General features: G+C 40.4%; 1 protein-coding gene across 2 annotated transcripts; it reads left to right on the top strand.

Moving 5' to 3' along the window:
- The first annotated feature begins 645 nt into the window (after window positions 1-645).
- On the top strand, window positions 646-26777 carry mindy2 (MINDY lysine 48 deubiquitinase 2). Of its 2 annotated transcripts, none has more exons than XM_022200830.2 (9): window positions 646-1669; window positions 2052-2109; window positions 4439-4503; window positions 12710-12868; window positions 14458-14560; window positions 15604-15746; window positions 17970-18143; window positions 20043-20237; window positions 21574-26777. In XM_022200830.2, the coding sequence occupies exons 1-9, from the start codon at window positions 758-760 to the stop codon at window positions 21760-21762; spliced, it is 1998 nt and encodes a 665-aa protein (XP_022056522.1). In that variant the 5' UTR covers window positions 646-757; the 3' UTR covers window positions 21763-26777. The 2 variants fall into 2 exon arrangements, with proteins under 2 accessions (XP_022056522.1, XP_022056521.1); XM_022200829.2 differs by having other exon boundaries at window positions 21571-26777.
- The last annotated feature ends 880 nt before the right edge of the window (window positions 26778-27657 follow it).

Genomic DNA, 27657 nt, shown 5'->3' with positions numbered 1-27657 from the left:
CCATTCTGTTGTTGAGATGACCGAACACTTCTTCCTCTATATTTGAGAAAAAATATAGAATTTAACACACCATTGCACTCTGCGTTTGTATTTTTTCAGTATAGTTTTATTTTCAAGTGTTTTAAGCCGTGAGTGGTTCAAACTAGTAACCAATGACGGCGATGACGGCCTCACAAATGCGCGTGCACGGGTACGCAAGACGGCCACGGCTACGGTAAGGTCTTGTCACGCTACATTCAGGAGTCCTCGTTAAAAAAAACGCACTTCAACATGTAAACGCTGGGGGTGCACCCATCGTTGCGTATAGCAGATGTTTGAGCGAATCAGAACACCTTTAAACATTTATTACTGAAGTTTAAGCACTCGCTTTAATCTCGTGCGTTAGCTTGGAAAATACGCAATGTACATTTAGAGGTGGGAATTAATAGAGATTTGATTTAGTTTTGATGAATATGTTAATAGAAAGTGCATTTGGGAGCTGACATATAATCTAGAAAACATTTTTATACAGTTATGTAACGATATTTAAATAATATCTCGCAGGGGTCACACGGTTGTAATCGGAGCGATAAGCCGGAGAATGCACAGAATCCGAGCCGCTCTGAACGCACCGCCCGGCCGTTGGTTTCTGCCGCCCCCTGCTCGGCCTGAAAGCAATTCACTCTGATGACGTCACTCGCAGAGTTGTCATGGCGTCTTTGGGACCGAAGCTACTGCTGCAATTTAGCTAAAATCTGTCGACAGCCTGTAAGTCGAAATGGAGAAGAATGCAAACCTACATCGAGACACTGACGGGAGTTCGTTGTGTGCCACGATTGCGGGAGAAATGGGCGACGTTACGGCTGTCGGCGGAGTGAAAGGGACAGCCGACAAATGCAAGAATAGTGAGGCTCCTCTCAGTACTTTGGTTAACGTTAGTTGTAATATCAGCACCACTAATGTTACTGCTCCCAGCGCCGTCAATGCCATCTCCAGTGCCGGGAAGTCGGACGTGCCAGAAGTGATTGAAGTCCTCCCCGTGCAGGAGGAGAAGAAGAAAGACGCCGAGGCGAGCGGCTCGTTGTCGGGGTCCGGGAATCAGATCAGTAACGGGATGGGGCATGACTCGGTGCTGGCTGCAGGAGACAACCAGGGTGGTGCCTCAAAGTTAGTAAACAACAAACTCGACGAGCCCTCCTCACCCCCCGCTACAGAGAGCACAGATGCGCAGGCTGAGGTTCTGGCTTGTGGAGAAAGTGAACCGACAAAACTTGCCAAACCGACTCATCTGTGTCCGGACAATACCGTCACAGCAAACGTCAAGTCGGGTCTGTCCGGTGATCACACCTTGTCGGAGGGATTGCCGAGTGGGAGCGACCCCGATCCCAGCCTCGGCGGAGAGTCCCGAAGCATAGATTCACTCGAGTCCTTCTCCAACCTCAACTCTTGCCCCAGCTCCGACCTGAACAGCGAGGGTCTGGAGGACAGAGGACTGGCTTTGGCCCTCCAGGGCGAGTACGGGGCTGATGGGGCAAAGACTTCGTGTGCTAAGGACCGGGCCGCCGGCCAGTCCATATACCACATTAAGTGGATCAAATGGAGGGAGGAGAACACGCCGATCATCACCCAGAACGAGAACGGCCCCTGTCCATTACTGGCTATTATGAATGTCCTTCTGCTTGCATGGAAGGTAAAGGCTCTGAGATGAGCATAGTCAATAGAAACTTGACACTGATGCAAATAGGCACATTTCATAAGGCATCTCTGTCAGCACTGCAATGGAAATTTTGTTCTAGATTTGTGTATAGGTAATACCACAACTGTCTAATTCTCACCCCTCAGCACTTCCCCTTTTACATGAATATATGTCTAGACATGTTTAGTCCTGATTTCTCAGTTGTAGCAATCAATAAGATTTCATTTCATGTCCACACATGCTGAATCCTGACAAGACATATGCAGAGTTCAGTCTGCTGTAGCACACAGTGATGAAAATGTGTCCTGTTTCTCCTGTTGCACTGTTTCGTACCACAAATGAATGAACAACGGTTGTGCTTTTGATTTTGTTCCAGGTTAAGATGCCGCCTATGATGGAAATTATAACCGCTGAGCAGCTGATGGAGTATCTTGGTGAGTGTAGCTTTTGCGCAAAGACGAAAATATTTCTTACACTGAACCGTATCACCTCACTCATTCTAGACATCTTCGGCCTGGCTCACATGTGCAGTAAAGTAAAAAATCAGCAGTAAGCTATGTGCCTTTTACAGAGTCACACCAACCTGCGCTTGAAATGTTGCCCACATAGTACCAGTTAAAGCCCCTGCCACAGAATTTTGACATCTCAGTAAACATTCTTGTATTTCATGTCCTCTCTAATAAGCAGCTACATACTTAAAGGTCAGTTTTATATATATATATTCCAGAGTCAACAGAGGAAGAGCCCAGAACAGGGAAATCCCCCACAAGCCAATCCTTCTGCTGCTGCAAAGGAAACTGGAGCTATCTCTCCGCTCTGGCTGCATCTTGGCCTTCAAAACTGAAATTGCACCCGAGTATCGAAGTATATTGCGTGATTAACAGGTCTTCTTTCAGAGGCTGAGCCGCCAGTCCTCACTAGCGTCTCCTGGCAGTGCCTTCTGAAGTGTTTAGACTAAAATAATCCACATCACAGCACTTTATGTTTGATTTATAGACAGATTTCTTTTACATATGTGTTTGAGTGCATTGCCTAACTTGGCTTATCTCTATAATATGTGCAGTGTTATCAAAACATGCGTCCTTTTCCCTCCTAAATATGTTCATTTGAGTTCACAGTCTGCTTGCACGTAATTACTGCGCACAAAGTTAATCCTGTGTTGCGTTCAGGGGCTTCTGGATATCTTCTAACATCAGCTTCTTTTTTCTGTACAGTCATAACACAGACACTAAGTGTTATGAAGTTCAGAAGTGGTGTATAAAGTAGGAGGTGGCCATCACTCAGCAGCTCAGCAGTGTGTAGTGCAGCATGTCAGTGATACACAAGCTTAGAGGCTATCCGATACAGCAGTGAGGGACAGAGATGGGTGAGTCAACAGCTCACTGGTAGTAGAGGGCACTGAGGGGTTTTCCCTTGTTGTGGACACACTGTAGTAAAACCACTGAGCTATCTGGCCCCCTGCTGGAAAAAATCTCAACTTGCACTGGAGTCTTTATCTAGGGTGACAGCTTTGAAATCAAGTCAGAGGAGGGTTTTATACAACACTCAGCAGTTAGTCTGCTGGTCAGTCCAGACATCTGACCAAAGATCTTCTGAAATTCAGCTTCATGTGTTGTAATTGCAGGACACAGCTTCAATTTTCATGAGTCTGATACATCAGTTTAAATGTTGTTTAGCCCAAAAGGTCCAAGTTTGCTACAAATAACCCTGACTTCTAATAAAGAGAGATGAGATCAGGTCTTTACTTGCTCATGGTAACATTAACTAAAGTTTCTGTTTAGATTACCAAGTTTAGGAGTGGACCGTTATTTCTCACAGTGTGCACACAGAGAAACCAGCACGACTTTGTAGGTTAGTCATTACAATTATAAAGCACTTTGTAAAGAACTAGTCACAAGATTGAAGGCTTTAAAGGCTTTTCCCTGGATGTCCTCCACTCATTCTGCTTGAGTAATATCCATATGAAAGCGTTTATTTTCTCTCCCCATACGTGGCTGTTTCTGCTTAATGTAGATGTTGATGACAAGAGGTCGACGGCATTCCGCTCACAGGAAAAGTATGTGTTGACAGTGCAGCATGATGCTCTCGCCAGTTCCTAATAAATTAATGATTCTCTGTGAAACAGTTTGAAAAATACTTACACAAGGGTTTTAAAAGTTCGCCGTAGACGGCAATAAAACTTTCACAACAGCAGCAGGAATGCTATTTGCTTTTCTTTCCCTTCAAAGTGTGAGAAGTGCTTGGAACATTAAAAATAACATAAAGTACAATCACTATCCGCATGAAAGGCAAACAAATGTGTACAAAAGCAGATGTGTGGCTTTTGTTGGAGATGTCGTGGTCGGCTCTGGCTCGCATTTGTAAAAAAATATCCACCTGATTTAGTGTGAAGTCTGGATTTGGCTGTGTTAATGATAAGAAAGGAGCACGTTTGAGGCAGTGATCGGGCTGAAGCAGCAGGAGCCAGACACCTGCCAGGCTGTGCCCTCTGCTACAGCTCATGCTGCTGAAGAGTCCAGTCAACGGAGCTCTCAGCTGACACCTCAGTGGACAGGGACTCGACTGATCCTACGTATCTGGCACAGGGAAACAGCTGGCCAGTGCAAAACCCACCAATGAGCATTAGAGACACCCCAAAGCATCTGTCACATTCTATACAAATCTTTAACTAAAAGAGATCATTAGGGCCAGTGGAGGTAGTAACTGCTTTCTCTGTTGGTACAGTATGAGTCAACATCTCTGTTTCTTTCTGTCCTTGTGCAGGCGACTACATTCTGGAAACCAAACCCAAAGAGATCTCGGAGGCTCAGCGGCTAAACTATGAGCAGGTAAGTCTGGTAAAATCACTGCACAGTATTTCCGAAAAGCTTAAACAGAGACTTGCTTGAGTTTCTTGAAGATGTTTCAGCTCTCAGTAGAAAAGCTACTTAACCCTCCTGTTGTCTTCATTTGTGGGCACCAAAAAATATTGTTTCCCTGTCTGAAAAAAAATCCAAAAATTAAGCAAAAAAAAAATTCCCCCTATTTCTCAAAATTTGCAAAACCTTCAGGAAGAACATTCCAGTAATTCCTTAAAAAGTTTTTTTTTTAAATTGTACATTTGTAAATATTTTCAAAAAATTAATAAAAATCTTCCCCCAAAAAATCCTTAAAATATCTAAAGTGATTCCATATCTATCAGTAAAAATTCTAATGTTTTATTTAAGAACATTCAGAATTTTTTTGTGAATGTTCTTAAGAAACATTTTTAACATTTCTTTTTTTTCTACCAAAAAATGTTCAACGATTTCCCAATAATGTTGAAAATGTGGACATCAGAAGTTTCACTCTGAATTTTTTTTTTTTTTCCACATTTCCAAACTTTAAAACGGCTCAGTTTTGACCCACAGGAAGACACAAGGGTTAAGTGACTCCACGTGATTTGCTGTGAAAATGCAGAATATCATCTATAAGTGTGTGCTTTTCTGCTTATGTGTGTGCATTGCCAGTAATCTGCTGACTTCATGTGACTTGCAGGGCTTTTATGATGAACTCACTCTCCTCCCCTCTCTCTCTCTCCCTGTCTGTGTGGAAACTATAATTGTGCAAGTTTAACACGAGCTCTCACTTTGTCTCAATGACACACTCAGAATATCTCAGCTGTTCTCGCTGCCATTGATATATTTTCACCACAGAACACAAAGAGAGCCGCGCACCGCTCTGATGTCCTGCACACACACGCCTTCATTACAACTGCATGCTTACGCTAAAGCGGGTTTGCACATTTGCATTGAGGCAACAGAGGTCAGCGGATGCTCCGTAATGTGGAAATACGTGCAGAGTTGATTGCAAACCGCATAAAAGTGCAGCTTAGCTTTTTTTTTTTCCCCCTTCCTTTTTCCACTGCTCTATAGGTTACATAAGATGTGTCTTGCGAGACCCAGGGAACAACAGGGGTCAGGAGTGTCAGATTATGTTGTTTCACATGGCGGAGAATGCTTAGAGACGCATGGCTGGGTTCAGCTCCCGGCTATTACCGAGGCAGTGTGTGTGTGTGGCTCACCATGAGAGGCACTTGGAGATGGAGCTCTGGCTCGCCTGCTTCCTCCCATCTTCCACTGCCTGCCTACAGTGTGGGAGGGGCTCCTGCCTCCTCTCCTCTTGCGTGGCAGAGCACCAGCACATCTGTGAATGATTTGAAGCCACACTTGTCCCTCATTTAAAGGGGGAGGAAAAAACTTATAATGTGCAGTTTCCTCATAGGAGCTCACCAGACCGGTCTTTCTAAATTTACATTGAGCTGAAATACAACCTCCTAAATAAATCGGCGGTGTCCCTTTCGCATGCACAGTTGAAGCGAGGGAGTGGTTAGAGTTTGTGTTGCATAGTTATTATGGTGGTCTAATCCTAGATGCTGGCCTGGGAGCTGGTTTGCATGTGGGTGTCCTAGTCCATTTGCCATCTGTGTCAGTGCTGTGGTTGGTTGACACAGTTTTGTGGAGAATATAGTGGGCAGGGCTCTGGGATGCTGGGATGGAAGGGAGAGCAAATCAGAAATGCGTTTATGTACGTGTCAAACAATGCTTTCTTAATATGTTGGAGAGAGACGTGTTTATTCTTTATAGGGTTGTTAGAAGATGCAAATGGAGTTGTCCTGACTTTGAATCAAACTGTAGGAGTTCATAACAGAAGTATTTCTATTTATAAATTCAGCTTTAAAAACATCATCTGTCACAGCAGCGCACGAGGATTAAAATAGCAGTTGCACGGCTGCTCTTTAGCTGTTGTTAAATATTTACTCCGAGGAGCTGAGGAAGTGAGAGTGTAGTTTTGCTCTGCTTTTGTCTCAGCGGACCCCACTCAACCAGGTGATTCATCCGTGAAGGCTGTTGAGCCGCTGGAGGGAACAGGTTATCGCGTTTAAGGAATGTCTTTTGTTTTAATCTGGTATCATTCGCTGTAATGGGCATTGTTCACAGCTCTTACTTAAACCTTTCTTTTTGTTCTGAGTAGAGCAGATGAAATCCCAACATGGGCGTTGGAAAGCTTCTGATCCTTTTGTGTGCCCTTAACCCTACCTTGTTTGATGATGAATCATTACACATTTTGCATACATATGTGTGCTTTGGTTCCCTTTGCATATAAATGTATCTCTGAACGAGCCAGCAGATACATCAGCTCAGACAAAAACGTGATAAGAAAGTGCTGATGGTAATGCCAGAGACAAAGACTTGGTTTATTTTAAGCACAGCTCAGTTTATTAGGTCCATATGGAGAACAGATCATTCAGTGGAGTAATGGGAGATGGTTTGGACGCTGATTTAATTCAAGCAGGATTCATGAAATTATAAGATTAGGAATTTATCAGTTACACATACACAGTTTGCTACAGTTACAATAATTATACAATAATAACAAAGTGTCTCTCTATGAAGCTGGTAATGCGTTTCTGTTGACAATGTCAGAGAAGAGTTGGTCATCTTTCAATCATAGATCGTGGTTCTGCTGTGTATTATATTCAGAGTTGTTCTGCCCTCCTCATGTTTTTAAATGGTACACTAAATTAGCGAGATACTACATCCAGCAAATATGTAGAGCAGTGACAGCTGCTCATGTGTGCCAGGATCCATAAAAATATGACCCACATTGTGGAACATTACAGTCTTGTAAACTGTTAATTATTTACAGCTCCCACTGATGGGTGGTGGCGTTATGTAATGGTTCACTCTTGTCCTCCATTGATTGATTTGTTGGTTTTTTTTTGGGTTCACAGATCTGCCATGTGTGTGTATATATGTTATAGAAATGACTGCATTCTGATCTGTAAAATGTTTCAACAGGCACGCACATGATCTATATAGCCGTTGCATTCTCTGTTTTAATATTCATTTTGGAAAAACATATTCGCCCTGCTACGTTTCCCAAATCGAAAAGCAAGGCGCCGTTCTTTTACCGAAATATTTACAGTTTGAGACTTAGATATAGTTTGATTTCTTGGCTGCATTATGTTTTAATGTGGGAATTGCTACACGTGTTGTGTTTTCAACCGAGACTGTCATGTTGAGAACAGAAATCCTTGTGGGAACCGAATCCCTCGTCTTGGCACTGTTCTACCGTATTCTGTCAACTACCACTTAATTAGATCTACTCAGGGTAGTGTTTGGTGTATGTGTGTGCGTGAGAGAGAGAGAAGCAGACAGGCCTTCCTTTAGAAACTTACGCTGAAGTAAAAACACAGAAAGGCCCCAGCAGAGTAGCGCTAGTGTTGCGCTGTGGAGATACATCTAGCACAAGCCCAGATGAACGTGAGGGATGCAGCCGCGCTAATCATCTGATCTGCGAGCACTCATCTGCTGTAGGAGCCCTCTGCCCTAAAGTGAAGAGATGTGGTCCATTACACAGCCCCGCTAATCCCACCGTCACTGCTGCTCAAATGCATCCTAATCCACACACTGCGATGAGCTAGCTGTAGGCTTTTCACCTCAGCTCTCCACACCAAGAGTCCAAGCCGGAGCAGAGAGCTGCTCGTGGGACTACTGAGTCCATGCAGACTTTACTGGAAACATTTGCAAATTTATTATAAAAGCACAGATTTTGTGACATTTGGAGTCATTAGATATCAAAGACGACAGAATATTACACAAATATTACAACTGCAGTAAATCGTGGAAAACATGGATTCACATTCACAATAGTGAATACTTGACAGATGTGCCCAAGCTAATTTAGTAATGTGAACTACTTGCTAGTATGCTAGTATAATATATGCACAATATTAAAGGCATTATGGAGGAAGTTTTGTTTAGTTTAATTTGTCTGATTCACATAAAATGAATATACTGACCTTTAGTGGACTTATATGTATGGTCTCTAAAAGAATGAAAAAAAAAAAAAAAAACTGTGGACATGGCAGGACCTGAAAAACATCAGCCAATCAACGCGCTCGGACCGAGGCGTTTGCTTTGCTCCCTTTCCTGTCAATCAAAAACCTTCCGGCTCAGGCCTAGTTACGTAGATTACGTACGCCTTGGACTTACGTGTTTTTTCTGTATGTGTTGCTTTGGTATAGCTTCGTAGTTAGCTGGCGACTTGTTTTGCTCATCTTTTTTGACATAATGGCAGATAAAGATCCAGGGGGACCCAGCTGTAAAAGACAACTTCACGAGTGCTACGCAAGTTTCTGGAGGGGGGCGTTTCTTCGTAAATGTTAAGAGGGGGGAAGTTAGAGGGGGGTGAGGGAGATGTTGTATGTGCGCATGCTCATGCTACGTTCAAAGTCGTAGGAAATTAAATCTCCTCTAATGTCTTTAACCCTGTAACACCCAAATATAGAAAAAAAGCAAAATAATGTACAATAGATAGAGATACAGATATGTATATGAACCCAAATATGCAAAATCTAGAAAAAAAATAGCAAACATTATATATTTAGATATAGATATGAACCCAAATATAGAAAAAAGATAAAAATAAAACTGATGTTGTACTTCTGCAACAGTGGGTTTTGCAGGGTTAATAGCAATATAGAAGACATGCAAAATCACTGTACAGAATTCAAAAATGTATATATGGTTACCATGTTGAACTGTGTTTCTCTTCTAATTTATATCAGATGAAACTCTTCACACTTATAAATACAAATTTCTACAACTCGTTTGAAAGGTTTTTGTTACCATTGGCTTGGAATGATACTGGATAACAGTTTATTTTTTAACGATAAAGCAGCATCTTGATGTCATTGTAATACAATACAAGTCACTAAACAGTAGTATTGAATTAAGCCCAGTTTAAAGTCAGTCAATAACAGATGAAAAGGCAATTTGTGGGATCAAGTTGTTATTGTTCTGTTTTCTGATGGTAATTTGTTTCGCTCGGGGGTAGTTTTGTTCTTGTGTCATCATCGCTTCTCGTAGCGTATAGTGAAAGAGTGTAAATCAAATGGAAATCACTTGCAAATACACACTCATAATGGGGTTGTAGGGCTCAGCTGCGGGGCTTATCTTGATCTCGGAGTTAAATGGCAGCAAAGTTCAGAGCCAGCTGGGAAACATTGCTCTGAGGCCGAATGCAAGTAATGGTCTGTTTAATTGGGTTTTCAGGTGTGTGTGGTGCATTTATGTATGTAAAGTATTTCCTCTAATGTTCACACACTGTGCAGTATCAGGTGGGTTCTCTAATTAAATCCTCGGTTACGATTTAAAGATTACCGCTGTTCATAGTGGAAACTTTTTTTTCTTATATATGTATACTTCGGGAAGTTTAAAAATCTTTAATTCCACCAGCAGAGATAAGAAAAAACAAATGAGAGCACAGCAAACAAGAAGTGCAACAAGAGACAGTTCTTATAATAACCTTATTTCTTGTGACAAAGCAAAGCATTTTGATATTTATTACCGTTTCATCCCCACATTTTCCAGTGAAATCTGTCTCCTTGAATTGAGCTGGCAAATTGAATAGTTTTCTCTCCAGAGGAACTTCCAGCATCTTTTTTTCTTCCACATACACACACAGTGTAAGCACATGGACCGAAGAAGATCAAAACACCAACTGTACAATTAATGGCCCGCTCAATATTACCTTTTTTTGTAATCAGATTTTTTTCTTTAATGTTTTCTTATCAGGGTAAAAAGCAAAAGCAGCATGGAGCCACATTTTCCTCAGTTCTGTTTGAGCCACATGAATACGAGAAAAGAAGAATCCAATTAAAACTTGCAGGATACTAATGGCAGATTTATTTTAATGGAATTTGTAAAAGCTTTACAGGTAGTACAGCTGATGCCAGTAATGACAAGAGAGCTTATGGTTCTGTACAGAAAAACCTGAAGTTGTGTAGTGCTGAAAATTGTATAGCACTTTAGTGAATTAACAGTTGCAAATATCAGCATCTGTCACTGTAGATTGAGATTGATAAAACCCAGGACTGCATAGGGAAGATGGACGTAACCACCACAGTGTCACCCAGTGGTTTGTAGATGATGGTTTGAAGCCTCTAGTTTGGAATCTGGCCATTGCCATCTTGGTTTGTTGAAAGCAGATGTGATGAGTGAGATTGATCTCATTGAGAACTCGAAGACACTAAGCATACCCATATCTCAGTCACAAAGTAGCTCGGCCCTAAAGAATATCCTGCTTTGTTTTCTATTTTATTCTTAATGGGATGGGAATTAACAGAATGAGCTTTATTTTGTATTATGGGAGATTTGAAACTAGTAATTCAGAGCATAGCCTCATCAGAAAAATGTTTACTGAGGTAACAAATTGTGGTAGAAGTGGGGTCATTTTCTCATACACTTCAAAAGAATTGGACTCCTTTTGGCAACCAGAGGAGGCGCCTCCTGTTTGTCATTAGAAAGAATGCAGGTTTAAAAAATTTAGAAAACCTTCGAATTGACTTCACTTTCAAACCTGGGGCCTTTGTCCATCTTTTGTATTTAATTCGGGGAGTAGTTCTTATTCAGAGTTGAAGAGAAGTGAAGCAAGATAAAGCAACCATTTCCAAGAGTCTCCCTAAAGTAACAAAGTAAGCACAGAGTTTTCTAGATGCAACACACAATGAGATGAAAATGTGTTTATAAAATTACTACTGCGTGACAGAACATTGGAGATTAAAACCATTTTGGCTAAACTGTTCCTTTAAGGCAGGTTTGGGGTGTCTGTTTGCAGGAGTTTCTAAGATTACCTCTTTTCATACAACTTCGTGTTGTGGGTTTGAAGGGGTTTAGCTGAGTACATGTCTGCAGATATGAAGGTAGACCCGCCCCAGGCATCCTTATGCCTCAGGCTTTCTTTTGTGCAATGCTGTTTTCCTGGTGGGAAGCTCCATACCATATCACAAGGCTCAGGCTCTGTCTGCGTTTCACTGGAGCATTGTAGGTTCTGACAGTCTCTGCGTTTTTGAGATTTTAGCCTTTTCCTTCTGCCACCCCAGCTTTCTCCGTTCATAGTGGCAATACTGGGTTTGTTTTGCCACAAAGTGTTAGTGGCGGGAGGTGGTATCATGTGAGAAAGTGACGTCAGTGCATACCTTCTGCTACAATGACTCATCTCCCATCAGCTGGATAAAGAAAAGACACGACACATTAACAGAGGCAAAACTGCTGTAATTTACCCAAATCTAGGAAAATACGCTTCCCGTACATTTGACTTGAATTTGTAATGAGAAGGTCCACTGGCCTCCATAACATTTATATTTTACACTAGAGATATTGGTGAACTCTGGATGAACTCTGTGTGTGTCTAATGTTAAATTCTCAACAAATGCAGTAATAAATGAGTGCAGATTTGAACAACAGTCTACACCCTTGAAAAGGCAGCGGATTTTAATCATGTTTCTGACATGATTGCACAGAAAATGTAACATTTCTGGGGAGGTCTGGTGGGTTAAAGGTTTGGGTTTCTGACCATGTAGACACAGCGTCCCCTGAGTCCAGCTGGAGACCTTAACTTCATGTCATCCCTCCCCTCTGGCTCTCTGTCCCCTAACTTTATATGTCTTTGCTGGCCTCTATCAGAAATATAAAGCAAAAATTTCCCCCCAAAATAATGAAATATTGTATTGCATTCCATTGTGTCATGCTCCTATCCACTCCTTGTTAATATTATCAGAGGGAAATATCATGTCTCATGATAATGACTCTGAAAGCTCACACAGAAATGTAACATCACATGGTTTCCTGGCAGAGGCTTCCATTTCTTCCGGTGGTTGTGTGTTGATTGACCGTAAGCGGAGTGAAACCTAGTAAGTGCAGAAAATGTGAAAACAACTCAGATTAGTCATGGTGACACTAAGCTACAAAGCAGACAAATTAGGCAAAACCAAATGAAGGTTTGAGTGTGTGCAAAGAAGTTTTTCTGTGCAATCATAAACAGCAGCTAATGGTTTTTGATTTCAAGGTGTAAAATCAATCCATGCGATGCTTACATGCAGATAACCAGGAATAGTAAGGCGGTAAATGCATCGTATGGCACTGTAATGTGTCTTTTGCAGTAGTCGTATTTGTCTGCGCGTTTCTCGCAACGTTTTTAATAAGAATCCGTGTCTTTTTTGTTTTCCAGAACATGAGTGATGCCATGGCAGTGTTGCATAAGCTGCAGACAGGTCTGGATGTGAACGTGAAGTTCACAGGGGTGCGGGTCTTCGAGTACACCCCAGAATGCATCGTGTTTGACCTGCTGGACATCCCTCTTTACCACGGCTGGCTGGTTGACCCCCAGGTATTTTCCTTTTTCCCACCTTGAAACTCAGCTGGTTTTATTCTCTGTGAAGACTGAAATGTTCTCCCAGTCAGTTCTTGCTGGTTGTCTGTTGGATTCGTTGCTGCATTTTAGTTTTTGTCCAGTTCGTATTCACACTAACTTAATACAAAGAAACAAGGACAAGAAAATACAAAGCACTGACAGAATGACTTCACGGTCTTTGTTCAACACAAAATCTACTGTAACTAAAAGGCAACTGTATGTTTTCTCCTCCAAGAAAACCTTATTTTCCATATTTTTCCTTTTCCTTTTTATTTCAAGTTCAGCATCTCGTATAATGTAGAACATTTTTAAAGCAGTTTTGTATTTTTGACATGTCCAGTGGCCTTCGCATTTATCCAGATCTGTTCCATCACAAATTAATATGATAAAACGAATCAATGAAACTAAAATATGAGTAACACCTCAGAAACCTCAAAAGGGAGGAAGGGAGGGAATGAATACATAACTAAATAAAAGAGAGCCTGTGTGAATAGGAGGCATGTGAATAGTTTGATTGAGCATGACACAAAATAAATAACCTTACTGCATTTATAAGGCTGCTCTAGCTCTTTATAAAGCTGAGGTTTTGGTTTCTTAATACATTTGCTCCATTGTTTCATCAGTTCCCGTATTGTGTGGTGGAGGATCAGGGTTTAACCACTAACTGTGACACATTTAATGGGAGCTCCTGGGAGGATTTGTAGAGAATTTCTCCATTCCCTCAGAACCTTCATATCATAATAGAAAACTTCTTTTAGGGCACTAAGCATAGAATTCTTTCCTCTGTGCACAAACAGAAAGTGTGAGTTTGTGGTCCACATTTTCTCCAGCTGTCTGAGCTGATCATAGACCAGTTTGCCGTTATTTGTGGAGTCTGAAAATGTCTTGTTATTAGACTGTTGAAATGTGTCTCCAAATGCAACCTCCTCCATACCGAACACTTCTCCCTTAGCTAATCACAATCTAATGATGTACCTCTATTCATTTCAGCGTCCCATTTCTCTTTTGTCAAGTGTTGTTTGACTTCATGGGCAATAATATTAGATTGGAGGTTATTTTACTAACTTCGTTTCCAGTTTGTAATTCTGTAAGGAGCTGTTCTATATAGGTGTTTTTTTTTCTTTAACATTGTCAGGTCTGTATGTTTTATTAAAAAAAACAGTCTGAGTTGTAGTTCTTTATACTCTTAAAAAATAAAAAAATGTATGTATATGTGTGTGTATGTGTATATAGATAGATATAGAAATATAGCAGCATTTAGTTTTTAGTGTGATTTTATTGCAAACTTTCATTTGTGCATCTTTCTGGGTTGAATCTATGAAAGCTATGTTGTGTATAGCTTTTTTTTCTAAAAGTCATCATAAATAAACAGAATTAATGGGTAGATGTACTAGTTTTCAGATAGAATATACCAAAAAGAATCGAGTTCACACAGTGATAGCCGCATAAGCCATTCTTTTCTTCCTCTTTTAAATGCTGTCTAAAAGCTCCTCTGGCTTTTAGTAAAACAACAACAGCACCACTTGGTGAACGTCCTTTCCCACAGTTTTTATCTTTGTTTGCAGATGCATGACATTGTCAAGGCAGTGGGCAACTGCAGCTACAACCAGCTGGTGGAGAAGATAATATCCTGCAAACAGTCAGACAACAGCGAGCTGGCAGGGGAAGGTGAGTGCTTTCTCTCCACTCCTTCTATTTCCTGACCTGCCTCACTGCCCTCCTGCCTCTCTGCTGTTTCACACTCACGGACGGAAAAGGAGACAAAGTCATTATGCACTTTGGGGCATCAAAAATTCTTTTAAACATTAATTCAATAGCACATTTATGACATTATACGTGTTTACTGGATGGTCTGGTACAAACACATTCTGCACAAAAGCACGGACAGAGTTTAAAAAAACCAGGACATGCATGCGACTGCTCTTGGAATGACCTACTTCCTTGGCTCACAGTTTTCTTCCCAGCTGTCAGTAACTTCTCTGCTAAATATTTGCTCATTTAACACCGAGCTTCCTGAGTAGCTGTCAGCTGGGCTGCTGCCAAGTCAGCACATCGAGGCCTCAGTCGGCGTTGTACCGATGTGAGACGCTCACTCCCTTCTATTGTATTTCTACATTTGTATCCCAGAAATTGATTTGAGGACTGTTTTAATGTTGCTGATACCCATCACTGCTTGAACAGACGAATTAGCAGCCGACTGATATACTTCTCGACTTCAATTTAGGGTAGTCTGTTTCTCTGGGGTTGAGTATCACACTGCTTTTGTGGATGTTGGCTCCAAATTGAAAGCTGCTCTGTCTTACAGATGTCCAACCATTTTCAGGATACAGCGGGTTCATTCTAGTATCTGTGACCAGTTCCAGCAGCACAGTCAATAGTTCAAATAGTGACTACAGACTAGTTTCACCAAATGTTTCAAAATAGTGACCTCTGTTGTCTCTGGGCTTCTGATGTGAGGAATATATCAGTAAAAATCCCTCATCTGGTACTCTCCTGAACTAAATAATGAATTAGCTTCAGAATAACTTGAATTACTTAGAGGCTAGAGACAGGTAAGGTTTAGCAATACATAGACAGATTATAATCAGTCTGTATTTTCTACAAAGTACAGAGAATAGAATAAATAAATGGATGTAGATTGTTTCCACGTTTTTAATCTCTCCCGCTTTGGTTTTTCTGTGTGTTTCTTACTCCTCGTCTCTCGTTTCCAGGCATCGTAGCAGAGCAGTTTCTGAACAGCACCGCCACTCAGCTGACCTACCACGGCTTATGTGAGCTCACATCCACTGTACAGGAGGGAGAGCTCTGTGTCTTTTTCAGGAATAACCACTTCAGCACCATGATCAAATACAAGGTAAACGCATAACTGCTGGCATGGTTTACATGAGTTACCTCAGTTTAACACGTGGAGCTTAACATAGAAATTACAGCAACAAAAGTGGGTCAGAAGTACCTGGTATCATGTACTTCCAGATGGCAGTTGTTGTGGTTTGTATAGGATGTATTACCATCAACTGGATTTCACTCTCGTTCTTACCAGATATTAAAACAGAAATGAGCAAAATTACAGCCTTAAACTGACTGCCGTGTGATTTGTATGTGAACGGAAATGTACTAAATTAGTTTTAATTAAATGCTTCTTTGTGGGCTGATTACAGAGAAATAGTTCAGTTGGATACTTTTGATAAATAGTTCATGTTTATGCAAATCCTTGTTTGATGGCATTGCAACCATTGTAATCATTATTTGGAGTACACTGAGGTCCTTTCTGAAGCTGCACATTATTTTCCCATAGAATTCGTCACACAGACTCGCTATAATATGTTTTTCAATCCGATAAAAGGTGTGTATTTATGTAACCAATCATAATGACCCTCAAAAGGATCCCATTCAGTGCATCTACAGTGGTGGAAGAAGTTTTCAGACACTCCATGTATTTGTGAAATATTGCATTAAGAATCACTCTTAGGTGTTCAAGTGCAATTTCTTTTAGTATAGTCACAGCCAACATACTAAATGAATCCTAAAAATGTCATTTAACACTTATATTTGTTTGATTCCATAAAAATACACAAGAAATTTTGAGTACTGGGTCATTTTGGTGCCAGTGATCCACTAATGAAGGTCGTGCTTTTTATTAAAAGACACAATTTTGTTGCTGTGCCTCGTGTCTATATAAAGCCAACACATTTGAAAGTTCCTCAGAGATAAAAATGACTAAAGCAAGGAACCTAACACAGGGAACACACCTGAGGATACAGATTCTCAGCCAGGAAGGGTACAGCTGCCATCAGATAGCCAGGAAGTTCAGATGTAGTCCTTCAGCAGGTGGATGCACTCTGCAGAAATACAGACAAACCAACAGCTTGGAAGACAAACCAAGATCTGGGCGTCTGAGGGTTTCTTCAGCAAGAAAGAACTGCATCCTGATCCGAAGGCGCAGGGAAAAACCGTCAAATGACATCACAGGAGCTTCAGCAGCAGCAGTGGTTAAACCAAACTGGTGTCCAGTGTTCCGCCAACCTTTAGATCATGGCTTAAGGTCCTACAAGGCTGTCAAAAAAAGCCCTGATCAATGAGAGATAGAGGTTAGCCCGACGTTTTTATGCCCAAGAACGCAAGAACTGAAGAAGATTCTGTGGTCAGATGAGTCCAGGGCCAGTAGAACTTGGCTGCAGGAGTTCAGTATCCAGGTCTTAGAGTGGCCAGCTCAATCTCTGGATATGAACCCCATTGAAAATCTGTGGTGGATTATCAAAGTGCAAACCAAAGAATTAAAAGCAGTAATTCAAGAAGAATGGGACAAGATTACTCCTCCACAGTGTGAAAGGCTTTGGGGGGGGGGGGTTGCGCATCCAGCCAGAGCTCTACTGCTGCTGATGGCAGGACTACGAAATATTTATTTGATGATGTGATGGTTTGTTGATTTTTTTTTTTTGCTCCATTTTAACACATTCTCTGTTATTTGTTGACTTTGATACCGATAATGTTGAGAGCTGACATATTGAAACTTTCAAGAATTTAGTTTTGTTTGTTTTTCTTGTAAACAGTAAACAAAAAAAACTTTTGTATTAGTTTGTGTCTGTCTATTGCAGCCACACCTTTTGAAACACAAATAAGAATTTTCCACAAATATTTCATGATAATATTTGACATTGTGTAAAATTTCAAAATAGTCTGAAAACGTTGTCCACCACTGTACCTTCAGTCCCGTCTGTAACTGCCCCGCTGCCCACAGCTGGATAGACATTTAGCTGCAGCTGTGACAGACCTTTCCTGTTATCTACAGGAGGGGAAGTGAGCCTGCGTACTTTCATTTTGAATAGTACAGGATCATTGCCAATGTAAGCAAAGCTGTGTGTCTGACTCATAACCGTCAGACAAAGCTTCATGACAAGTGAAATTCTCATGTGATCACTTGGATGCAGATTTTTAAATAGATGCGTACACATAATCCCACTTGACCCGTCTCCATGTGAAGGTCTTATATGTGGAGTAACAGTAGAAACCATGTATGCATGCATGTAGTGTGCCACTGATTAGATAGCTGTCTAACGTGTCTGCGGTTGTCTCCTAGGGCCAGTTGTACCTCCTGGTTACAGATCAAGGCTTCCTGACAGAGGAGAAGGTCGTCTGGGAGAGTCTGCACAACGTTGACGGAGACGGCAACTTCTGCGATTCGGAGTTCCGGTTGCGGCCTCCTTCTGATCCAGAGACTGTGTACCGCGGCCAGCAGGATCAGATAGACCAGGTCTGAGCACTAATGCAGGCAAGACGAGCCGGACCAGTAATGATTTCACCTTAATGTGCTTAAATGGGATCCACTTTTCACATTCCACTAAAGTCGAGACGGAGCACGAAACTAGAAATAACACACCCCGGTCCTGTCGTACTTCAACAAACACATTCAATGAGTTCACTGAAAACACCTGAATCATCCGAGTGAATGACTGCAAGAAAAAAACTCCATAAAACTACTCAGCAGCATCCCAAGCTTAGAAAAACAGGAATCGTTCCTAAATAATAAATGTGCTGTCGGTCCCAATACCAGCTAACACACAGCAGCCTGAGAATCTCAGGACAGAGCTGCATACTTGCTCTCTGTTCTCATACATTCTTCGCTCTACTGCAGTGTTCTCTTATCAATGCATTGAGGTTTATGTCTCCTACGCAGTTTGACTGGTTTTACCACTGTCTTCTCAATCGCTGGCCCAAGTGGACCAAACGTTGAGCTTGCTGACAAATTGTCTGCCTTTTCTCCCACACAAACAGACCGAAAAGAGCATGGGGGCTATTACTTTTTATTCTTTTTGCTTACCACTCACATTTTTATGCACCCATAATCAATTCAGTAATTTACTAAAAGAGAAAAGGGTACAATAAAAAACACCAACAAAGAATGAAGACAGACACAACTGGCTTATTTAAAGGAGATGTAGTTGTGCACCGGAAAAAATGCTCCTCTCAAAACAAGGAAAAAACTTATTTCAAGGAGCTTTTACCTTGAAATAAGTGAAAAAAAAATCTGCCAATAGAACAAGTGAAAAATAACTTGGTAAGAATTCTAGAAATAAGATATAATATTTAGAATATTGAGATCTTAAAATTAGCTGGTAAAACTTATTTTAAACTATATTTTACCAGTATTGTCAAGCTTAGGTGTCTTAAAATAAGCCAGATATGCTTAAAAAATTGTAGTTTTTCACTCGAAAATAGATTTTAGCTTTAAAGTAACCTCCTAATCTGAGATTTATTAAAGTTATTGTGAGTTATCTTGTAAAATTCAACTCAAAACAAGATCATTTCAAAATTGCTTGACTTAACAAGATATTTAAGCTGCTTTGTCTTAACACTTGTGTCGTCCTGCTGGTCAAAATTGACCCGTTTTAAAGTTTAAAAATGTGGGAAAAAATATATTGTCACAGTGAAACTTCTGATGTCCACATTTTCAACATTTTTGGGAAATCTTTGAAAATTTTTGGTGAAAAAAAAAGAAATGTTAAAAATGTTCCTTAAAAACATTCACAAAAAATCAACCAAAATCCAAAGAAATTTGCGAAATTTTATCCAAAAAATTTGCTGGATTGTGGTTGATTTTTTTGTGAATGTTCTTAAAGAAAACATTAGACGTTTTACTGATATATATGTAATCACTTCAGATATATTTAGGATTTTTTTGGAATATTTTTACTCATTTTTTGAAAAATATTTACAAGAATTGTCTTGCCAAATTTGAAGGATTTTTTGAATAAAACGTTTAAGGGAAACTTTTAAGGGATTATTTGAATTTTTTTCCTGAAGGTTTCGTAAATTTTCAGAAATTTGGGATTTTTTTTTTTTTGCTGAATTTTGGGATTTTTTTCAGACAAGGAAACAATATTTCTTGGTGCCTGTAAATGAGGACAACAGGAGGGTTAAAACAAGTGCCTCCATCTTGCTGAAATGTCTCTTGTTAAGTGAATTTATCTTAAATCAATTGGGATGAGACATTTCGACTAAAAATAAAACAAATAGACTTGGTAAGATTCTGAGTTTTTTTGCAGTGTGATTTGTGGCTGTGTGTGCTCAGAACACAGTACACATTTAAGCATCACAATGGCTGCTTTGCTCATAAGTCATCAAATCTCTCTGCGTCCATGTCTGTTGTCAGGACTATCTGATGGCGCTGTCACTGCAGCAGGAGCAGCAAAGCCAGGAACTTCAGTGGGAGCAGCTTCCTGAAGGCATCAGTGACCTGGAGCTGGCGAAAAAGCTTCAGGAGGAGGAGGACCGACGAGCCTCGCAGTACTACCAGGAGCAAGAGCAGGAGCAGGCGGCGGCAGCGGCAGCAGCAGCACAGGCACAGGTAGGGAGATGAGGAGGTTAAATGAATGTGGGGTATTAAACGCACCACTGAGAGGCCATTAAAAATGACGCTCGTTGTTGTCTTCTAAGTTTAATGAGTCGGCGTCGAGTTTTGGAAAACAGTTCCGACTCCCTTTTTCTCCCCTGATACAGCTGTAAGAGAGGTCCTCTAGTGTGTAGTGTAGTTGTGCACTTGGAATGCACACAAATGTGCAGCTATGCTAAAGCAGGCCAGCAGTTTCCTGTATCGGAGAACTGCCTATAGAATAAAGATGCCTTTTTGAAACAGATGGATTTCTGCATCAGAGAGTTTAAGCTACAAAGGATGTGCTGAAGATGAAAATGATAGTGGAATTCTTTTTTCTTGTAATGCCGCCAGCCTTTTAAAAGAATTATCCAACAGATATTCATCCATTTTTTTCCCCACACGTATTTTTGAACCGCATACGACATGAAACAAAACAGAAAGAGACAAAAAATGAGACAATAAAGTTACAAAGCGACAAAAAATAATGGACAAATGACAAAAACGAGACAAAAAATTACATAAATGACACAAGCGAGACAAAAAACACAAAATGACAAAAACAACAAGCAAAACACAAAATAAGAAAAACACAGGCGAGACAAAAAGGAAGCACAAAACGACTAAAACGTGAGACAAAAGACAAAAGTCAGATAAGTAGACAAAAAAACAGCAAAAACAAGACAAAATTTTGCAAAAATGACAAAACAACAATGAACAATCTAGTATTTTACTTCATGATCAAAACAACTTGTCATGGTCTGAGAATTATTTTAAATTTACAGTTTTACACATTTGCAATTTGCAGTTAATGTCTTCTCTGTAATTTTTACTCTTTACAAATTTGCCCCGTGGTCCGACTTGGACCCTCTGGAGGCCGGTTTTGCTTTAGAGTAACTAGTTTATGACCTTTTGGTGGCACTTATTTGAATGAAAGTAAACTGAGCAGAAGTTAACTGACCAAAGTGAAGCAGAAGAAACTCGCACTAAAAAACTCGCACTACACAAACACTGATACCACACTGCCAGGAATAATTCGTGCTTTTTGTCTTTTTAGAGGTATCTTTTCTTTTTCGGGTGCACAGATATTGTGATGTTTTGTCAGTAATTGTCATATAAGGTGTAGAGAATGGTAGAATCACTGTGTCATGATGACCTCATTATCATGGACCGTGTGTTGTGATCGTATCAGGAGCTGTTCTGTGATTCCCACTTCCACTTCAGAGCAACGAGTCTCCTTGTTTGTAATGCACACGTATCTCTGAATCTATACATTTGTCGTCCTTTGCTCTTGGTCCCGGTGGTGCAGCAGCAGGGCCAGCAGGAGCCTGTGGAGGGCAGCGAGGCGGACCGGGGGGCTGCAGGGGCAGCCGGAGCAGCAGCCGGCGCCGGGACGGCCGCGGCAGCTGGAGCCACACCCAGCCCGGGGAAACAGCCGTCGAGCGGGGAGCGCAAAGCCAAGAAAGAATCGAAGGATAAAGACAAATGTGTTATTTTGTAACATACAGCGTGTCCGTGTGAGTGTGAGTGTTTTGTGCGTTTGCTTATCTGTGAGAGAGGAGACGGCATTTGTGTCTCCGTGGAGTGGACACACAACGCAGCGGCCCCCGCTTGACGACAAACAAGGGAAGGAGACGATTGAGGAGAGACGTGACTAACAGAGGATTTGCTGTTCCCACACCACTGGTGCCTGCTATCCTCTATCCTCAGTGGAACCTGGATATCAGAGGAAGGGACGCTACAACAACAACAACAACTACCCCTTATCTTTCATAGAGTCGGCCAAACTTTGTTACAAGTTGCACAGTGCACTATATTTGTGATGTGGGGTCACGTTTATCTGGGGTGGTATATTTTATAGCAGAAGAAACAAAACGTCACCCTCGTACCATGTTCTTTTCCAAAAAAAATGATTGATTTCATTCATTTTTAAGTAGTGCAGCTTATAAGCTTCTTTTTTTTTTGTATGCATCAATAGTTACAAAACATATATAGAAAGATCCACTTCTTTTTCTTTCTTTTTTTGTCAGTTGTTGATGCCAAGATTCACCTTTTATTTATGTATCTGAGTAACCGGTAGCTTGGACGGGTTTTATTTTTTTGTGGAAGCCGAAAGGGATTTTCTCCCGCCTGTTGGAAATGTTACACCGCTTGCATCCCCTCCGAAACACTACGCACTGAAGGTTCATTCACGCCAGACAGCTGCCGGACGCCGCAGCTCCGTTACAACAATCATCACAGCTTGCCCTGTTCAGATTTGCCTTACCGGAGTGTGGCAGGGTTGTATTCTGCTCCGTCTGAATGTGAACGTGTGCTTCTGTTCATGCGTGTGGTGCTATGTGGTTGCACGGCGTGTGGTGTGACACGTTTCAGTTTGGAAACAGGCAAATCATTTATGCTGTATTAGTTAAGCTACACATTTGGGACATTTAATGCTGTTTGTGTTACATTTATTTTTCACGACATTAGACACAGTCAAACTGAATCTGATGTTTCTGAGACGTGAGATTCAGTTTTTATTAGATGATGTTGGAATGACTCTTTATGTTCTCTCTTCTGGCAGCTTCCTGAAGAGATGCAGTGTGTGTGTGTGTGTGTGCGCATCAACTATCACGATCTCCTTTGTTCTGGATGTTTTTTCACTGCTACCAGGTTTTTAAGGGAAACACAACAGAATTCAGTAATGTACATTTGTGGACATTTCACACAAACCTGAATTTGATTTCAGATCTGTCACATTGTTATTCAGGGTGTGTAACGTGAGTTTAAACTGGGGAAACGTGATGTTTGATTTTTGCAGCCATCATGCAGCTTAGTTAGGACATTGCCAATACCAATATATGCACATATTTTTCCACTTGATTGCAGTGGTAGAATTAACATATTATTACTCTGCCTGCTCTCGTCTGAGTCAAACGTATGCCGTGTGTATCTTTAGGTACTATTTTCAATCAGTCAAAGAGGCTCAGTGTTCATTTTGGAATGATGATATTTCCTTTTCTAGCCTTCATGCCAAAGCCATGTCAATATCATCGTGCATCCCCAGTTTCAGCTCTAGTGTTGTGTAGCTGTGTAGATTCAGTACGTTCCTCCTCGTTCTCCACAATTCTTCCTGGCTTAATGTGAAATTCTTCCTGTTAATTTCAAAGCAGGTTGGATTCTTCATTAATAGAGAATGTGGTCCACAAATGGAGCTACGCTGTTGTTGGGGTCACAGGACACACATTACTGAAACTCTGTGGTGTCGCCCTTCAACCTGCGTGCGTTTCACTGCAGCGTGGAGCATGCAAACACACGATGTACATATTTACCTACTGCATTCTTATGATGGATTTAGCTAGTGTTTAGTTTATGCCATTACTGTACAATGGGACTGCCTCCTGAGAAACTTTTCTATCTATACATTCCAGTTGGATGCCTTGACTCAAGCCTTCTGTAACAGACTGAGGGAGACAGTAATCGTAGAAGGTGTTTGCCGTGCTCGCGACGCCGTCTCCGTTGCGTTTGCTCAGTGAGAACTAACTGACGGAGCGGTTACATGGAGGCAGCAGGCTACCTGCTGTGTGGGAAATCTTTCTTACGGGCTCCGTGTGAGGGCAGGAGGTCGAGCTGCGTGTTCGTTTGGCCCTAAAAAGGCTGTGTTTTGTACATAAATATAACGCCTTACAGCATTTCGACGTGTTTTATAGGGCAAAAAGGAAACAGGCGTATTTACCAGAATGAGACAATCCATTACGATTTTTTCACACGAGCATCAGACTACTACTCTCAGGCCTTTTTTTTTGAAGGGACACGTCCTCGAGTGTCTTTTCAAACGGTATGCTTTCTGATGGCACATTTCCTCGGCCTGTCGTCACTTTCTCAGTCACAGCTTTTAACTCTCTGTACACACACACGACTATTTTGACACTTTCAAGGATTTAACACTATGTTAACGAAGACCCTCTTTATCGAAGTTCACACTAAAAACAATGAATTAGCTGCTTCTGATGAAAACGGAAACCTCCTTGGACACTTTTCTTTTTTCACACTAGAATAAAAAACAAAAGTTTAAATCAAGACAGAAGGGAGGCTTTCTGGCAACATTCTGCTTTTTTTTTTTGTCATTTATCTCTCAGCCCATCACATGAACGCGCTGATTAAACATTCCAGTGAAAGTTTAAAAAGGGGAAGCTTCATTTTGGGACTTTTGAGTTGATTTTCTGTTTGTCTGAGTGAAAAGAGCGTGGAGTGACACATGTCGCACATTTCTATTATTATTTCAGAGTTACTACTGTGCATTAGCTTGCTATTCCTAGTCATTATTACCACAATTTGATATTTTTTTTGTCGTAAACGTGTTTGCTTCACCCCGTTCCTACGATGAAATTGATCAGAAGGATATTGTGTGTTCAATGTCTCCAAGTGGTTTCTTGTATGCCGTGTAAAAGTGATGGTGGGGTAAATGCTGTACAATTAGTATTTTGACAAAGGTGATCGTTGAACATGTCGTTGTTGTAATTGGTTTTGCACTGTTACATTGATATGCACTAACAGAAAAGAAACATACCTCATTTTCTACAGAACATAAATTGTGCAAGAGTGCTATTGTTTTTTTTGGGGTACCTTTTAAAGAAAACAACAAAAAAACAAAACAAAACATGGCCAAAATAATTTTGTCATCTTGGTAGCAGTTGCTCTTAAGCCAGCTGAATAATAATAATAATAATAATAATCTGTAAAAGTATGAAAGGGCTGTTTAAATGTTTTGGCTTCAAATGAAAGTTTGTTAAAAGGTAATACCACTTCAATAGAACTTGCTGCAATTTGATATATTCAGGTTAGCGGTGCACCTACACCAGAGTCCAGGCCGCCAGTGCAAAGGCCTGATTAGACAGGAAGTTATGGGTTACAAGAATGGACAGATGGACGTCATTTGAATTCTTAAGAGGTTCTTAAAGTGGGAGGTGGGCCTCTGCAGATGAATGAAAGTGAAAACATGTTGCAGTAGATGTCAAATATTCTAAATATATTATCTGGATGAAGAGATGAATTAAATGCGCTAAAATTTCCGGGGTTTTTTTGTCCACATTTCCAGTGTCAGAAGCTAAGAAATGTCCCAGGACAGACCTTTTTGTGGCATTTAATGTTAAGTCAAACAGCTTTTTAGCATTGGTGGGTTTAACCGTCCTGTTGTCTTCACGTACGGACTCCCAGGAAAATATTGTTTCTTTGTCTTAAAAAAATTCTGCAAAAAAATTCCCCAAATTTCTGAAAATGTGCAAAACCTTCAGGAAGAAACTTCCAATGATTCCTTAAAAGTTTCCCTTAAAAGTTCTATTTTGAAAAAAAAACCAACAAATTTGGCAAGGAATTCTTGTAAATATTTTCCAAAAATGCATAAAAATGTTCCCCAAAAAATCCTAAAAATATCTAAAATAATTACATATTTATCAGTAAAACTAATAATATATTTCTTTAAGAACATTCAGAAAAAATCAACCAAAATCCAGCGAATTTCGCTGGATTTTGGTTGATTTTTTTCTGAATGTTCTTAAAGAAACATTTTTAACATTTCTTTTTTTCCATCAAAAAATGTTCAAAAATTTCCCAAAAATGTGGACGTCAGAAGTTTCACTGTGAAAATATTTTTTTTCCCCCACATTTTCAAACTTTAAAATGAATCAATTTTGACCTGCAGGACGGCCCGAGGGTAAATAACATCATCCAGGAATTGAGTAAAACTAATAAAATGAATTAGGAATGAAGGGGCACCGCTTTTCTAAGTTTTGTCTCAGACTTTGTAAGTCTCCTGGTCGAACAGAAGCAGCTTTTCCAGACAGAGACTGGTGCTCGGATATATCAGCAAAAAAAAAAAAAAAACGATGTAGGTGCACCCCTAATTTAAGTAGTATTTTTTCCAGTCTAGTCCATCATTCAACTACACAATGTTCTCAAAGACGGGTGATTTGCCGAAACTGACATCCAAAAAAAAAAGAAGAAAAATGAAGGGGAACGGCTGCTTTCTAAGGCTTGAGTGTTGTCATTGATGTAGCAGAGGGAAATGTTCATTCTTGTTGTTTGAGACACACATCCGGAGTGCTGAACAATCTAAAGGGAGATCTTTTCTTTAATGCAATATCAAACTCCCACCCAGATTTTACTTTGTGATGCATGTATCATGTGGACTGAAAAGTTTGGCGGCGTAAATTTCTTTTCTTTTTAGTCATAACTACCCCCCCGAGACTATGATTTCCACTGAACGGCCTGTTATGTTTATATTTCACATAAAACGAACAAGCAAAAGGAACGTGTTTGTGAATATGGGAGGTTACTCATTTGTGTTGATTTCAATGTTCATCTATTTACATAAATGACCAAATAATGTATGTAGCCTTTCACATTACAGTCACATATTGTATATGGTGATATATATATATATATATATATATATATATAACAAAATGCCTTATAGACGAGGGACATTCAACCTGATTAGAAGTTACCAGGATAATAAAAGACTAAGATCAAAAGCTGCTGGCTTCGCATCATTTCTACTGAGTTGTAATCAAAGTCTTCTTTTTTATAAGCTTTAGAAAGATCCAGTTGCTTTTTAATTATTTTTTTTTAGTTTGCCAGGAACACAAATCAAATATTTCATTATTTTGAAGGGGTGTGTATTAGAGGCTTGAATAAAAACGGTAAGAGGTGTAAGTTAGAAATTTAATGTAAAGCATCCTTGAAATGTTTCCAAAACAGATGTTTCTCTGTTGACAGTGTAAATGAAGAGTTTATTTGCAAACACAGATAACTCCATTTTATAGCTTTTCAGAAAACTTATTTTTATTGCTTACTTGAGATAATAAAAATAACAATAATAATTTATTTTTTCTCTATTTTGTCGTATTTTTCTGCTGAGTCAAATCCACTCAACTTCAGTTTGATTGATATTATCTCAAGTAAACAATAAAAAAAATGTTTTCTGAAAATGTATCAGAACGGAATTATCTGTTTTTGCAAATAAACTCTACAAATGTACACAATATTGCCAAAAGTATTCGCTCACCCATCCAAATAATCAGAATCAGGTGTTCCAATCACTTCCATGGACACAGGTGTATCAAATAAAGCACCTAGGCATGCAGACTGCTTTTACAAACATTTGTCAAAGAATGGGTCCCCCTCAGGAGCTCAGTGAATTCCAGCGTGGAACTGTGATAGGATGCCACCTGTGCAACAAATCCAGTTATGACATTTCCTCACTCCTAAAGATTCCACAGTCAACAGTCAGCTGTACTATAAGAAGTGTGTGGGAACGACGGGAACGACAGCAACTCAGCTACGAAGCGGTCGGCCACGTAAACTGATGGAGCGGGGTCAGCGGATGCTGAGGCGCATAGTGCCAAGAGGTGGCCAA

The sequence above is a fragment of the Acanthochromis polyacanthus genome, chromosome 2 (assembly GCF_021347895.1).
Source record: "Acanthochromis polyacanthus isolate Apoly-LR-REF ecotype Palm Island chromosome 2, KAUST_Apoly_ChrSc, whole genome shotgun sequence".
Classification (NCBI taxonomy): domain Eukaryota; kingdom Metazoa; phylum Chordata; class Actinopteri; family Pomacentridae; genus Acanthochromis; species Acanthochromis polyacanthus.
This window is presented reverse-complemented; position numbering and strand designations above follow the sequence as displayed.